This window comes from Canis lupus, chromosome 28, assembly GCF_003254725.2.
Source record: "Canis lupus dingo isolate Sandy chromosome 28, ASM325472v2, whole genome shotgun sequence".
Lineage (NCBI taxonomy): Eukaryota > Metazoa > Chordata > Mammalia > Carnivora > Canidae > Canis > Canis lupus.
The window spans coordinates 40,352,851-40,368,493 of NC_064270.1; the positions used below are offsets into that span (position 1 = coordinate 40,352,851).

Here is a 15,643-nt window from a genome sequence, read left to right on the forward strand (position 1 = left end):
CCTACCCCAGCAGGCCACCCCGCCCCCCAGCACCCACACCCCCGGCGAGCGCACCAGGCTCCGTGCCGGGGAGGCGTCTTGTTCTGTCTGTGTCTCCTTTCCGCCAGAGCTCTACAAACTCTTTTTCTCTCTCTTCCCCTCCACGTCCCCGCCCTCCCCATCCCTTTTCAGTTTCTATTTTTGTTCTTATTTTTCTCCTTAGCTTTCATTCTGTGGTCTTAGCTCGCCTGGCCCCGACCCGGTGAGTATGTCCTGGGCTGGTGCTGGTGCAATCTGGGGACGGTCCCCGTCTAACACCCGCCCCCCCCCGGGCCCACAGGGCTGCTGTTCCAAGGCCTCCCCTGCAGCCTTGAGAGCCCTTGGGCAGCCCCAGGGCCAGGATTCGGGGGTCAGAGGGCGCGAGGGAAGGAGAGGACCCCGGAGGGGGCCTTCCCCCGGGTAGAGGCCCCCATGTGCTCCGAGTCCCCGCGGCCCTCTGTCCTGTCGCGCTCCGCTGCGGCCTACGCTAACACTCGCCCAGAAGTGCCCGGGCCGCCGTGAAGCCGCTCGTGCTCCCCGTGGTGTCGTTACTGTGGCTTTGCCAGGGCCACGCGCTGCTTCCCTCCGACAGGCCTGGCCCATGCCCGGCCCTTCCCAGGCTGCGGAGAGGCTCCCTGGGGCAGCGGCATCCCCCCTCCCCCGACCTCCCCTCCCCTCCCCCCCCAACCCCCCTCCAGCCCCTTCCTCTCTGGAGGAGCCTCCCTGACCTGTGCCCCGCGTCTCCTTTCTTCCAGCCCCCAGAGGAGCCAGACCCCTTGCCCCCAGCCGGACCAGAGAGCAGCGGGGGCCCGGGCGGCAAGATCCCACGCCCCGTCTCGTCCCTGAAGCCCCAAGAGGATCTGGTGTCTGCGGACCCCGTCCTGTCGAGGAAGAAGAGGGAGAAAGGGGGGCGTTGAGCACCTCTGAGCGGGCCACTGTCCTCTGATGAGCCAGTTTTAGAACTAGTTTTCTGACTGGGGCTCCTCTGGAAGAGGCCTGGTCTTGGCTGCCGGACCCTGGGTCCCTCCTCGGGACGCAGCCTCCCAATCCCGGTGACAGGGATGCATAAGTTCCCTGCTGAGCAGGTGCAAAGAGCCGCTTCTGTGCAGGAGCGTCCACAGCCCTACACTCCCACCTCACGGCCCCTTGATAGCGCAACACACGTCTCAGATGGACCGGTCAGAAAGGACGCAGGCAGGCACCCCACAAAATGACACCCCGAAGCCTGTGGCCGCAGAGGCGACCTTCATTCAGGGAAGCCCAGACGGGTCACGGAGGATGTTCCGAGGATGGTTCCCCCGACCCCTCGGGTGGCCTAGGAGGACCCGGTCGCTGGGGTCCTGCGCACCTGCTGGCCAACGTGTCCCTGCCTGGTTTATGACGCTGTCAGCTTGGGAACAGCGGCGGCTGCTGCCCCACCGTGCGTCAACCCCAGGCTTCCAGGCCAGCCTGAGCCGCCCGGAGCAGCGCGGTGGGACAAGAGGGCCTGGCTGTCCTGGGATGCAGAGCCCCAGGCACCGCAGAGGCCGTGGGCAGCGGCCGGCTGGGGGGGCCCGCGCTGCCCCGTGAGGCTAGGGCAGCCACGCACTGTGTCCTGCAGACACGAGAAGGGAGCCCGACATCCCGGTGACACGCAGGTAAGTGCTGCGTCCGTCCACGGGAGGCCGGGTTTCCCCTCCCCGCTGTTCGGGGCCCTCGCGTGTCACTGCCGCACCGCCTCTGGCCTCGTCAGCCTGCTTAGGGCGGCGTGGTCCCGGCGGAGATGTGGGGTGCTCCGCTGGGACCTGCCTGCAGTGGGAGCCCCGGTGTCTGTCCAGGCCAGTGGAGACCGGCGGGGCTGGCTCACGTCCCACCACCAGCCCTGCCCAGAGTCTGCCCCCCACCCCGAGGGCATCCCTGGGCGGGTCCTCAGGGTCCCTCCTGTGCTGACCCCGGGGGGCCTCCTCGCCCGGACCCAGGACACTCCCCCAGGCCCCCGAGGGTGTGCCAGTGGACGTCCCTGAGCTTCGAGGTCCGACGGTGGCCTCATCTCCCGGCGTGAAGGGCTGTCCCAAGGGCTCCAGCCCCCGCGGGGTCCACTGGTCGGCGCTGCCCCCCCGCCCCCCCCCCCGCCTTCCAGGAGGGCCCTGCACGGCTGAGGCTGCCTTCCCGGCAGTCTCCTGAGCTGCGGTCCTTACGGGGCCTGCTGAGGTGCTGCTGGAGGCTGAGCGAGGTGCTGGGCCCCCTAGGGCTGCTCGGGGAGCCCCTCCTGGTCGGGGTCCCTGGGCCTCAGACGCCGGGGTGAAGGGGGCGCCGGGACAACGGATGCTGTTCCGCTGCCTGTTCAGAAAGGGGACGGTGACGGTCATTATCGCTCACGTAGTACGAGTGGCGCGTATTCCGTTGAAGAGGCGCGTGACGGCCTGTGGTCAGCCTGCTGCGGGCTCCGGGACACGCGTGGCCCCAGGGCCCTCCAGGGGTGCACGGGCTACAGAGCGACCTCTCAGGCGTCGTGGGGCGAGCGGCCCCGGCCCAGAGACGCCCCGGGCTACACCTGCACCCACCCACACCTGCCCTGGACACCTGCGGGCCGCGGCCCCGGGCTGCCTTCCAGGGCCGGCTCTGAGCGCCGCAGCTGGCCCGTGAGCCCCGGGAGGCCCAGCAGCTCCGACCACCCCCCCCCCGTGAGATCCCGTGAGCGGTGGCCCCAGGGCCAGCCCTTTCTCTGATGTTGGGAAGGAGCCGGATGGGCTGGGGCGACGCTGTGGCCCAGGGTCACTCACCCCGTGAGATGACGTCGAACGTTCATCACGGGGGATGGTAACGTCCAGCACTTGGTGACGGAGCACCTGCCGGGCTCTGCCTCCGTGGGCCGCGTCCCACCTGGTAACTACGCGGAGCAGAGGCCCCCGAGGCCGCGTGTCCCGTTTCTCCATGTGCTTCTGTGCACAGAGGTTGGCGCCTGCCAGTGGCCTCCCCGGGCCCGGTGACCCCTGCTCCCTGACGGGCCTCCCTGGGTCCCGGTGACCACGGCACCCCGATGGGCCTCCCTGGGCCCAGTGACCCCTGCTCCTCAACTGGCCTCCCTGGGCCCGTTCCTGCTGCTCCGTTCCGTTCTCTGGGGAACCCGTGCCCGTCCCGCCATCACTTCCTCCATCCAGGTGTTCACGCCCGCACCTTTAATCCACTCTCTGGGTGACCGCCCACCGTTGCTGCTGTCCCACCTGCACCACCGAGCACCCGCCCACCCCGGCTCAGCACCTCCTGACCTGCCCCCCCCAGGGTGCTCCCGGGTCGAGCGTCCCTGCCCCAAGGAGCGCTTCCTCCTGCTGCCGGGGGGTGGGGGGTGTTTGGGAGCCGACCCCTTGGATAGTGGGGGGCGGGGCATGATGTCTAGGCCGCCCTGGGGGCGCAGCGTGGAGCTACTCAGGCACCCCCACGCCCGTGCGTATTTCTGCATCTGTCACATATCCGTCCATCCATCCATCCGTCCGTCCATCTGTCCATCATCTCTCGATCCATCATCTATCTGTGGATTGTCCCTCACCTGGGATGAAGCCGTGAGTCCACAAGGTCACCCCAATCCCCGGCCGACCAGTCAGGATCCGTTCCAGCCCCATCTGTAACTCCTGCCTTGGCCTCCCACGGTGCACACGCCTCGCCAGCCCGTGCACGGAGCGTGCTCACCGCTCGCCCCAAAAGGAGGCTCTGCTGACCTGGTGACCCCACACACAACCCTTTCCTCACTGGCCCTCGGTCCCCACAGGGTCCGTCTCCGACTCAGCCTGGCTCTGTCCCCCGCGGCGGCCGTGCTGTCCAGCGCTCAGGCCCCGCAGCTGATTTCTGCTCTAAGTCCGTGAGCTTCGGGTCTGGGCCTTGCGGCTCTCGGGGCTTTGGCACACGCGTGTGCCCCCAGTGCTGATCCAGCGCCATCCCCGCAGCCTCAACTCCCTCTGTGCCCTCTGCGGGCACCCGCCCCCACCCCTGCAGGCACCCTGTCCCACCCCACCCCTGCAGTCACACACCCCCACCCCTGCAGTCACCCACCCCACCCCTGCAGTCACTCCACCCCCACTCCTACAGTCATCCCCCCATCCCTGCAGTCACCCACCCCCACTCCTACAGTCATCCCCCATCCCTGCAGTCACCCACCCCACCCCTGCAGTCACCCACCCCACCCCTGCAGTCATCCCCCCCACCCCTGTAGTCACCCCCACCCCTGCAGTCATCCCCCCCACCCCTGCAGTCATCCCCCCCCGTAGTCACTCCCCACCCCTGTAGTCACCCACCCCAACCCTTGCAGTCACCCGTCCTCACCCCTGCAGTCATTCCCCCCACCCCTGCAGTCACTCCACCCCCACCCCTGCAGGCACCCCCACCCTGCAGTCGCCCCACCCCCACCCAGCCCTTAGTGTTGGACCTAAGGAAACTGGTTCAAATCACAATTGTTTTCTCCCATGTTTCCTTCTAGATCATGTGACTTGGTGTCTGGCACTTCTATCCAAGACTGGTTCCGAGTCCATTTTTGCACATGGGGCACGGGCTGGGTCAAAGCACACGTTTTGCCCGCGGTCGTCCATCCCTTGCTCCGTCCACCCCTTTGTGAAGAGCTCTTCCTCTTTTGGTGACAATCCCCAGTCCCGCTCCGTGGCCAGCCCTGTCCCGGCTCGAGTGTCCTCCCCAGCCCCGAGTCCCTGCGCACCGGGAGGCAGGGGGAGGGAGCCGCTGCCTGCTGACGCCCCTGCGCCGGCCGCACCCCTCAGCCTCATCCCCACTGGTTCCTGGGGCTGAGGCCGGGAAAAGTCCGGGGCTGCGGGGCGACACGTGTGACATGAACTGTCAGCAGACCCAGATTTACAGCCGCCAGCGCGCAGCTGGGCGCCTCCCACGCCCGGTGGTGCGTCGCTCATGCGCGGCTTCCCCGTGGGCCTCGGAGGCCGCTGAGTGGCGGTGCCGGGAGCAGGGAGCAGCTGCTGTCGCTCAGAGCACATACGTCACAGTTCCCGAGCCTTGTGCACATGTGGGCAGGAAACTTCATTTAAAAAATATGTGTATAATTTCTCCATCATAACCCAGTGGAACTTTCTTTTTTCAAATGTGTTTGTTTACGGAGCAGAAGGTAAGATGCTCATGTTTCCCCGTAGAAGGTTCATCCGAGTGAGCTCCTGAGGCTTCTCGTCCCGGGGGTGGTGGCTGAGCTCACGGGATTGCTGTCCTCGGGTGCTGCTTGTCCGTCGTGGGGGCAGGGACAGGGCGCCTGCCGGGTGGTGGGGCCGCGGACGCTGGCACCTGCCGCGCGCTGCGGGGCCCTCCTGGGCAGCCAGCCGTGTGCCTGTCGGACGTGTGCAACCTCCGACTCCCGTGAAGCCACGGCGTGGCCACACTTGTGTGTCAGAGCGAGCCCGCGTGGAGGTCACTGCTGCTGCAGTCGTGTTGGGCCCGGGACCGGCTCACGTCACACTCCGGCCAGCGGCCTGGGGATGGGCCGGCCGTGCTCCGTGGTTTGTAAGGTCTGTGGACACGCGGGCTCCCAGCCACAGCCGGGTCTCCCGGGGCGGGGCGCTGCCCTGCGCGGCGCTTTGAGGCAGACACGTGTTTGTAAAGGGCCGTGTTACCGTCTTGTAAGTCCTCACACAGGGAGGCATCGTGCTTCCCGCGGTCGTGTGGACGCGCGCTGTGCTTGTTACCCCCGTGCTGGGCCTCGCGCGTGTGTGTGCGGGACCGCTTGTGCGTGTCTGACCTCTTCCTGGGTCTTTCCGGGGGCGCTTGGCGCTTGCTCTTGTGCAGCTCGTTACTGTGGGAGGAGATGCTTCGGGGTGACCCCCAGGAGTCGCGACGCCGGGCCCGCGGGGCCCAGATGCTCAGCCTGAGGAGGCCCTGCCGGACTCTCTCCTGGCTCGGGTTGGGTTCAGAGCAGTTTGTTTTTGCTCTTCGCTTAGAATCCCGTCTGTACCGCGTTGTGTAAGGTTTTCTCTGACCATCTGAGGCGGAAATTGAAGAGGCGGCGTGCAGCCAGCGGCCCCCCCTCCGCTCCCCTCGGTGCTCTGCTGCCCCGTCCATTCCTCCCGCCCGGCTCAGGGCCTGCAGCCAGCTGGCCGGCCATCCGGAATGTCGCCATCTCAGGGAGAGCGGTCATGGATCTCACCGGAACGACCGTGAAGCCATCAGGAACAGACGCCGGGATAGCGAAGTCAGCGTCAGAGGGGGTGTCTCCTTCCCGGGCTGAGAGCAGCTGCTTCGGCCTCGAGTGGAAACAAACTGAGAACCGATGGAGAAGGAGGCATAAAGTGTGTGCACGGGTGTGAGCCCCTGTGCATGCCTGTGTACTCTGCGTGTGGGTGGAGTGTGTGCACGGTGAGTGTGCACGGTGTGTAGTTGTGCATTGAGTGTGCTGTGGGTGTGTTCTGTGTGTGCGGTGTGTGTGTACAGTGTGTTGTGTGTGCTCTCTGTGTGCACCGTGTAGGTTCTGTGTGTGCATTGTGTGTGCTCTGTGTTCTGTGCATACACTGTGGTGTGTGCACTGTTTGTATTGTGTGTGCACTGTGTATGCTGTATGTGTGCACTGTGTATTGTGCGTGCGCCGTGTGTGTTGTGCGTGTGCCGTGTGTGTTCCATGTGTGCACTGTGTGTGTGGTGTGTGTCTGTGCATCTGTGCAGTTGGGTGAGCGTGTGGTCAGGCGGAGACCTAGGAGCCCGGGCAGCGGGGAGGGTGGCCCAGGGGGAGGGTGCGTGTACAGGTTGTGTAGCTCATGCGTGTGGACGAGCACCCTCCTCTCCGGCAGGGGCAGGACTGGATGGCTTCTAGGAGCCCTCTGGCCGTTCCCTGGGGGCCAAGCTCCAGGCCCTGGTGACTTGGGGCTGATGTGGATTTGGGGGGGCCCTGGGTGCTCGGGTGGTGGGAAGGCGGGCGGTGCTGTCCGTGCAGTCCTGGCCGGTCCCCGTACGTGACCACAGCCCTGGAAGCCGCCTGCGCTGCGCCCCTGCCCCGCCGTGACCCCCAGCTGTCGCACTGTGTGTGATAACCGGGGCAGGGCCTTATGGGGGGGCCACCGGCTGAGCGGGAGGGAAGCCCGGCACTTGGGGACCGTGGTGCCTTGTCACCCTGCGCTTCTGCCACCCCCCCAGGGCCGAGGCTGGATCCTCGTGTGTCCCCGAGAACTCGGTGGCCGGGCTGTGGGTCCAGCACCCTCGTGGCACCCGCTCTAGGCTTGGGGACCGGGCGCCTGGCCCTGCAGCAGCCTGGTGCTGCCCCCCTGCCACGGACGCCACGAGGGGCTGGATGGGCCGCATGGAGGAGGAGGTGAGAAGCAGAGGGCCGGGGCCTTGCAGCCCAGCGCCCTGTGCCCGCCTGCCCAGCTGTGGGTCGCAGGGGCCGCTCCCGGGTGCTGCCGGGTGTCGGGGGACCGGAGAGCACTGTGCCTGCTGCCCGCAGCCCGAGCCAGCCGGAGCTGTTGCGGAGGAGCAGCGCCCTCCGGCCAGCCTGCCTGACCCCTTGTCCTGCTGCCGCCCACGCCGGTTCCACGGGCCCCACTCCTGCCCCCCGCACCCACCCCGCCTCCTATTCTCACCCAGACAGGCGGCTCGGCCGTGGCTCTCCCTGCCCTCCAGGGCTCCCTCTGGCTTGGCCTGCTCCGGGGACCCCACCTGCCCGCCCAGGGGACCCCGGCCCTGCGGGCTCCGGGCCGATGCTCTGGCTCTCTGGAGAAGGGGGCTCGGCAGGCACGGGCCCCTCCACTCCCTCGGCCGTTGCCCTGCATGCTCCTCCATGGCCAGACTTCACCCCCGGGCACCAGGATGGGGCTCAGGGTCCCGGGGACTGGGGGAGGTTGGTCCTGAGGGGCCGGGGCCTCGCGTGCATTAGAGGCTCCATCCGAGACACGTGGCCAGTGTGGACAGACAGGGGGTGGCTTGGGGGGCTCCTCTGGGGCCTCTGGCTTCGTCCAGCCCGTGAGGGAGACAGGAAGGGTCTGGACACGGTGAGGCCAGGGCCCCGCCGCCTGGCAGGGCTCCTCCGTGATTTCAGGTCTGTGGCCAGTGGAGCCCCTGCCGTGCACCCCCCCACCCGCCGCGAGCTTCAGGGCCGCTTCCAGATGTGCAGGGTGGACCGAATGGGGCAGGGGGGTGAGAAGTAGTGCCAGGGCAGTCCCAGACACCCCAGATGAGGAGTGTCCCATCCCCTGTGCCCCCTGGCTCCCTGCCTGCCTCCACTCTGGCTGCGCCATCCGTCTCTGCTGGCTCTGCACCCGGGCCCCCCTTGGCCAGTCAGTGTGGTTTGCCCGCTTGCCAGGGTCCTCGGGGTCAGTGGTGCAGGGTCCCCATCGGGCCCAGCGGACTGAGGCCGTTGGAGAGGAGGCAGGACCTCGCCTCCCCAGAAATGGCCTCCCAGCCTGAGGGAACCCATGGCCGCAGCCCACCCCAGAGTGCCCGGTTCCAGGGTGGAGTCCCACAGATGCTGAGGCCATGGGCCTTGGACCCCACTGACCTGGGGCCCCATGAGCCTCGGGACCACGGGCCTGGGACCGCACAGACCTGGGACCCTACGGGCCTGGGACCCCACAGACCTAGGACCCCATGGGCCTTGGACCCCATGGGCCTCAGACCCCATGGGCCTCGCAGCCCACAGACCTGGGACCCCACGAGCGTCAGGACCCATGGGCCTCGGAGCCCACGCTGAGAACTGAGTTTCTGCAGGGGAGGGGCCTCCACGGGTACCGCTGAGCCCCCGGGGTTGGGGCTGCGAGCAGACCGCTTTCTACCTTGGCTGCGTGTGACGTCGTCTTGGGTCTGACTTTCCTAAAGTGACACTGTGGCGTGCTCTGGGACTTATGGCCTCCAGTGCGTCTGCGGGGGCTCGGGGGAGGCTGCCCTCAGGAGACCCAGCAGGCCCAGGTCGGGTCCCGCCGCTGTACTGAGTCGCGCGGCCACAGCAGGTGAGGTGACCTCTGTCCAGCTGGGCCTCCTCGCGGCGGGGGAGTCAAGTGACACGTTGTACGGGTCCCGGTTCCCCAGAGCCCCAGACCCGGCAGGAGGTGTGTGTCCGTGTGTCTCTGTCTGTCTGTGGAGAGGGAATGAGCGTACGACCTGGTCTCGCAGCTGCGGGGCTGAGCTGTCCAGAGACCCGCGCCCGGCAGGCTGCGGACCAGGGGGCCCACGGGTGCAGAGGCCGCTCGAGTCCACAGGCCTGAGGGCCCGGAGAGCCGACGCTGGAGACTCCTGTCCGGGGAGCCCGGTCGGCCCACGCCTGAGAGCGGGAGAAGGCCCACGTCCCGGCTCAGGGCAGGAGGTCCCCTCTTGCTCAGCACTTCCGTTCTCGTCACGCCTTCGACTGATCGCACGAGGCCCACCCGCACGGGCTGCATTCGGCTTTACTCGCTTGTGGATTCGGATGCTCGTCTCCGCCGGGAGCACCCTCACCCACAGCCACGCCCCGGGTAATGCCGGCAAATGTCTGGGCGCCAGTGGCCCATCGAGGTCACGCGTGACACTAACCCCCGCAGCATTCGCGAGCCCTGGGGCCGCCCCTCACCTGTGACAGGGCCGCGGCCTTCCTCGTGTGCTTACCAGGCAGCCGCGGAGTCAAAGCCACAGGAGGACACCCGGAGCAGGGCGCTGTGTGAGTGTGGGTGGCCCCGAGGGCGAGCCCGGGGTCTCCGAGGGGACAGAGCAGCCAGGGTGGGGGGACAGCCGGGCTGGCGCCGGGCGCGTGTGCGAGGTTATGGGAAGGCCCTGCGGGGAGCCAGGAGCAGGGGAGCCTGGCCAGGGCGTCTATGTCTCGATACTTACCCCCATCGGAGCCTTGGGGGGAAGACCTTGGCCCCGAGCAGAGTGAGCTCCGAGCTCACGTGGACGGGCTCTGGTTTCCGCGGGCCACTCTGGTCTGCGGCCCAGGGAGCAGGGCCCGGGCCGCCCGGTGACTGTGGGGCCGGCGCTCGCCCACCCCCGGGCCGGCGTTCCTGGGTTGTGCGGTTTCCGCGGGCCTGGGCCCTCCCCTGCGCTGCCATCTGCGGCTGGCGCCCGTCCCGGGGGCTCCTCCGACCCCAGGAAGACGTCGTCTCTCCTTTGCCAACAGCTTTCTGTTTCCCGACAGTGGGGATCCCGGCGGGAGTTCCCGGCACAAACACAGATGGCGGGAGCCTGTTCTGCGGGCTCTGTTTTGGCATTAATCACTACGCTGTTTCCTAACCCGCACGTGCGGGTCCGTGCGCGAGTTACGGGTGGCGTCCCCCGTGGGCTCCCCAGCGCTGGGCCCGCTCCGCGGCTGTCGGCCGGGTGCCCCCGTGACAGTGCCCTGCTGCCCGCGGGGCCCCCTCGTGTCCTTCCCCCGTCCCGTGCTCGTCGTCGTACTTACGCAGCGAATGCTGCTCGTGACCTCGGTTATCAGCTCATTCCTGTGTTTCGTCGCTGACCCTCAGCGCGGCCCGATGTGAAGGTTCAGTCCATGTCTCCCTCGTCCGCTCCTCACCCCCATCACCCCCATCACCCCCATCGCAGTCTGTGCACCAGACTCCGCCCCCCGGGCCCTGAGCTGCTGGGGGGGCCCACCCTGTGCTACGAGCGCCTCCCACGTCCCCCGTCTCTCCTGCCACCTGGTCTAACCCGCGTTACCGTCCCTGGACCGGGCTCTTCTGTGACCTGTGAGCCCCTCGGGGAGCTGCGTGTGGCAGAGGTGTCCCGGCTGGCTCACTGTGGAACCCCCGCGCGGCCCGTGTGGACGCTCAAGGGGGACCTGGCCCCCAGGACACACTCAGATACGTATTGGCCGCGTGAAGAACCGGATAAATGAACGGCTGCTCATGGAGGCCAGTCTCCCTCGGCCCCCGGGGGTGGGAAGCAGAGTGTTCAGGGTCTCCAGGAGGACCCACATGCTCTGCGACTCCCAGGATGCTCGGGTCCCAGCACCGGAACCACCGTGGCTGAGATTTAGGTCAGCGATGTAATCAGGATACGCAGCTGGACCCGGACAGAGTCCGGAGGGGATCCTGAAGCCCATTTCCTGGGGTCTCTGCCTCCCATGGGGGCCGCTGCAGCCGTCTGTGTGCAGCGTTTGTCCAGGGACATCTGTTTGAGACTCGGAGTTTAGGGGTTTTGTTGGGGCCACCCATTTGGGCAGCCCCCATGCGTGGAAATGTCAGGCCCTCAGGAGGAAACAGGTGTTTGCCACAAAGTACGCCCTTTCGTACAAGCCGTCAAGGCCAGTCCACCAGCACCACCTTGTCACCCGGGGACAGTTTCACAGGCGACGCTCCCGAGGCCAGTCGAGGGCTGACCTTGCAGGCTCCGCCCCTGCTCCGCCCTCGCTCTGGGCTGGGGGCCTGGTGGGCAGTGCCCCGTGGGGCCGTGAGACCACGGTCACAGCCACGAGGTGATCTCACACTCACCTGTCTTGTGCTTTTATGACTCCTGCTTCGATGAGCTCGTGGGCTGCAGGGACGGTCAGGAAGTTGGGTCCCAGCCAGAGAAGGGACGTGTGGGGACACCGTTCCCCCCGAGGAGTTGGGCCTGGGGGCAGGAGGCATTTGGGAAGCCTGGAATCCCGAGAGCAGATCCGTGCCTGCGCGTGTGTGTGCGTGTGCGCGTGAGTGTGGGCGCAGAGCTGTGCTCACGGACGAGGGCAGAGAGTCACCCCTCCCGGAGGGAGCAGCGAACGGTGAATGTTAGCAAAGTAGGGCCGGGCCGGCTCAGGAAAGGGAATCAAGTGACCACAGGCGACCAGATGCCGTTGTCTTGTTCCTTCCATTTGGGGGAGTGACTTTTTAGGATTCTGTGTGTTATTTTCAATGAGATGTTTTCTGTTTGCGTGTGTGAGGTTCATGCCGCAGCCGGTTACCGTGTGTCTGGGAGAAGCAGTGCCTGGGGTGGGAGGGCAGGCGGGCAGGCGGGCAGGGCCCCTGGCTCTGGTCGGCCGAGAACTGTGACTTGGCGGGTGCCTGTTCTCCGGGAGCCTCAGCTTTTCTGTCTGCAAAATGGGAGGGCTGGTCCGGCCGGCCCCTTCACCTCTGGGTGCTTTGGGGGGAACCTACTTAGATACGAATCCGATCGAAGGGACAAGGAACAATGCGTCACTAATTGTCCAGAGGTTCCCGCTGGGACGTGTGCGGCCTGGGCCGTGAGTGTGTGTGTCTCCCGCCCGTTACATTTCCTTTCTGCTTTGGGGGGGGCTTCCTACTTAGAAGGTAGATTAGAAACCCCAAACCGAGAGAATCCTCTGCAGCATCTCCTAGACTCGGAACGTGTGGGGTTTCTAACATGTGCGAGCCCAGGGGTCCTGCCCTGGGTGCCCCCCCTCGTCCCCACCCCCACCCCCACCCCAATCCCCCGTGTGGAGGAGCCGGAGCTGCTCCTTCATGACCCGTTCCAAGCAGTAAAGGCGGGAGAGGTAAAAGGAAGAATCAGTACCTAGTAGAGGCCTCCTCCCGGCTGCAGAACGGGAGGACGTGGACACTGGGTATCCGGGTGGGCAGCTCCCCCTATGTGGCGAGGGAGGCGCCGTGGCTGGTGCTGGAGCCACTGTGGTCTCACTGTCCACGTGCGGAGCCCACGCTCCATCAGCGCCCTCGCCCGGGGTGCCTCTCCAGACCCCTCACTGCGAGCCTTGCCCCACGAGGGCCTCGGAGGGCTCCCGCTAGAATAAAGCTTTTGTCTTCGCTCTTTTTCAGAAAGGACACGGCACATGGATGAAGCCCGTTTTAAGCCTGAGGTCCCTCGCTGCCGGGTGCTCTGGCCCACAGCCCAGGGACGTCTGCCAGCACTCGGACACAGCCCGACTCCCGGGCGGGAAGTGGCGCTTCCATCGACCCTGCACCCTGGTGGTGCAAGGTGTGTGTGTGTGTGCGCGTGCGCGTGCATGTGCGTGAGTCCCTGTGTATGCACTCGTGCATGCTCAACCAGGAGACGAGATCTTAGCTCTTTTGAGACACCTGGAAGTTGACGTGCTGGGTGGGGACACCTGCAGCCAGGGGAGAATGTGACCGACGAATGGCACAGTATGAAGGGAAAGCAGACTGCGTTTCTGAGGGTCTGGAGGGAGGGCCGCCTGGTCTGCGAGCGTCAGGATCACTTTGTGTCTGCGTCTGAAGACGTGTTCAACTGTGGTGTGGACGACCGACGCCAGACCAGGCTCGATGCCCCAGGTTGAAATCGGGAGAAAGCTTACGGGGTCAGACGGGTCTGCTTCTCCGTAGCGGGGGCGGGATTTCTGCTGGGCAGTGGGGGGTTGCTCCCTTAACCGACACTCGCCCGGGAAGGACCGTCCTTCCTGTGGTCACGAGAGCCGCAGTGACTCACTCACTTGGGCAAGATACGGGCAGGCCCACTGCTTCTCTAGCTGAGGCTGCTGCTGGGGTTTGCAGGTCAGATCCGAGATCTTGTTTCACCCTCTGCATAGTCCTGTCTCATTCCAATGACTCCATCCTCCTGGCACACGTTGTGTTCGGAGCTGACTGGCCAACAGTGGCCTTGATAGGGCCTCAAAGCCCCCGCGGGGCTCTGGAGCTGGGTGGAGCGTGTGACGTAGGTGTCCAGAAACTCCGTGTGGGGAGGCGCTGTGGGGTTGTCTCCTGTGGGGACCCAGCAGTAGCAGCCGAACGGGCTGGCCGTTCAGGAGCTGACGATGTGCACTTGAAACCCAAATTCACGTCCCCTGTGCATTTGCATCATCATGATTTTGCATGTTGTACATACATGTGTCTGGAGCTCTTCCCAGGCCGTCCGCACACTTGCCAGACACTCTTATCACAGCTCTGTAGTCTGAAAAGGGTGTTCTGTGCAGGACAGAGAAGCACGTAGATCTGGACCGGTGCTTGCGTGAAGCTGTTGTTTAAGTGTAAAAGTACATAGTGAAAACGGCTCAGTGAACTAATATTCCATGTACCAAGCTGCATTTGTACCCTTGCCATGTTCCTGTGAGAAGCCCACATGTAGCTGCAATGCCCGTTCCTCTCCTTGGAGATCACTCTTTCTATTCATGTGTCGTAGGCACCTTCTTTTCATCTGATTATAAAATCCAGCATTTCAGGACCGGGCTTTTGCCAAAAAAGCAAGAAAGCAAGAAAGCAAATATGAGCGTTTGTCACTGATTTCCTGCTAGTCCACTGGGCATCTGAAGAATTCAAGTGTGTTAAAATCACAAGGTTTTTTTAAGCCCTGGAGCATGCCCTTTATGCTAAACCAGTGGGCTGCATTGAATTTCCTGAAAGTATCTGGGCTCTGTTACTGCAAAAACTCCTCAAACAGAGGAAGTCTGTGTGTCAATGCCACTCTCTCATGGGACAAGAGGAGGGACCAGAAGTTGCCAGAAATGTTTGTTGTGTAAACCAAGATGTGGACATGTGTGCAGCGTAACAATTATCAACACGATCGCACTGTGTACACAATACCCAGAACCACCGATGTTTTCGTTTTGTCTACACTAGAAATCCATGTAAATTGCAGCTCCCTGGTTGACACGGATGTGCGAGTGTGTGCACCTCATTTCCACGTTTCCACGGTCTGGAGTCCCAGCTGCTGAAGGGCGGTGGCTCTTCTTCAATAGTGCTCTGCTCTTGCAGAACCCGTAGCCTTCGGGACACCCCGCGTGCCTTACACGGCTTGTCAACACCGCGCTGGATATCAGGAATCGGAGGGTGTGCCGGGAGTGGGTTTGGAGGCATCGTGACGTCAGTCCACACTTACCATCACCCCATCACTGAAACCTTAAGATGGATTGTGTGTTTTAACACAGTAATGGATTTACATTTAGGCTCAGGAAAATCAAGTTGTAAATATGTGTATCAAATCATCTATTTGTTTACTGTATTTTAAAAAGCTTTATTGTAAATTTATGCAAAAATGAACTAGGACTTGTTTTATCGTGGCAACACGCCAGCCAGTATCTGTGTCCTCTGAAGCAGCTCCTTACTAACCACACTCTAAACATGTGATATTCTGTTCCGTGCTAAACAGTATTCACAGGCCTGAAATAGGTTTGTATGGTGGTCAACTACAAAATTTTGCACATATTTTTGTATTGTGATTCCTATGATATATACCAGAGAATTTTTACTCATTTGTAAATTATTGTACAGTTTTAATAAAAAAAAATGTTTTAAATCTTAAGATATCCAAGTTCCGCTCTTCCCAAGGCACTCAAGTCTGGACATAGTGGCTACGCTGGCCACTTCTGTGTTCCGCCTCGTTCTCTGATGCCGTGTTCCACCAGGAAGGGAACCTGGTGCTCCCGCGTGCTGGGGAGGGGAGCCGGGGGTCTTACCCGCAGCCCCCTCCTGCCTCATGCAAAATCGCCTGGAAGATGGGCTCTGGAGCCGCCTGGCCCCACCTGGCTGAGGTCAGCCACCAGGCCGGCTTCCTCCTGTAGCTCTTTACCAAGTGAGACGTGGAAGAGAACACTGAAGTTTAGAAAAGTAAAAGAATTTCTGCGAATGAATGAGGAGGACACTTGGCACCACATTTCACTTGCCTTCGACTTCGCACAGGTAAGAAGAGGCCGTTTTATGGATCGCCTTGGAGGGGGGGTGGAGTGGAAACCAGGGGTGGGCCGGCGGGCGGCGAGTTGCTGGTGTAGCTCTGCAGCGATGCTCCTGCGGCACCCGCGCGTGTCCTCCCGGCAGCTCCCCTTGTCCAAACTTCTATTTCGAAATGGTGGCTGAGA

General features: G+C 64.0%; 1 protein-coding gene across 26 annotated transcripts in view; it reads left to right on the forward strand.

The window, feature by feature from the left end:
- JAKMIP3 (Janus kinase and microtubule interacting protein 3) overlaps positions 1 to 15,090 on the forward strand; it is a 97,062-nt gene extending 81,972 nt beyond the window's left edge. For 16 of the 26 annotated variants that reach the window (XM_025467678.3, XM_035707951.1, XM_025467684.3 and 13 more), the window contains 3 exons: positions 203 to 241; positions 774 to 1,655; positions 12,654 to 15,090. In XM_025467678.3, the coding sequence (XP_025323463.1) occupies positions 203 to 241; positions 774 to 935 (201 nt within the window). In that variant the 3' untranslated portion in view covers positions 936 to 1,655; positions 12,654 to 15,090. Of the gene's footprint in view, positions 1 to 171; positions 242 to 773; positions 1,656 to 12,653 lie in introns of those variants that run through there. The other 10 variants (XM_025467687.3, XM_025467689.3, XM_025467691.3 and 7 more) reach the window with 2 other exon arrangements.
- The last annotated feature ends 553 nt before the right edge of the window (positions 15,091 to 15,643 follow it).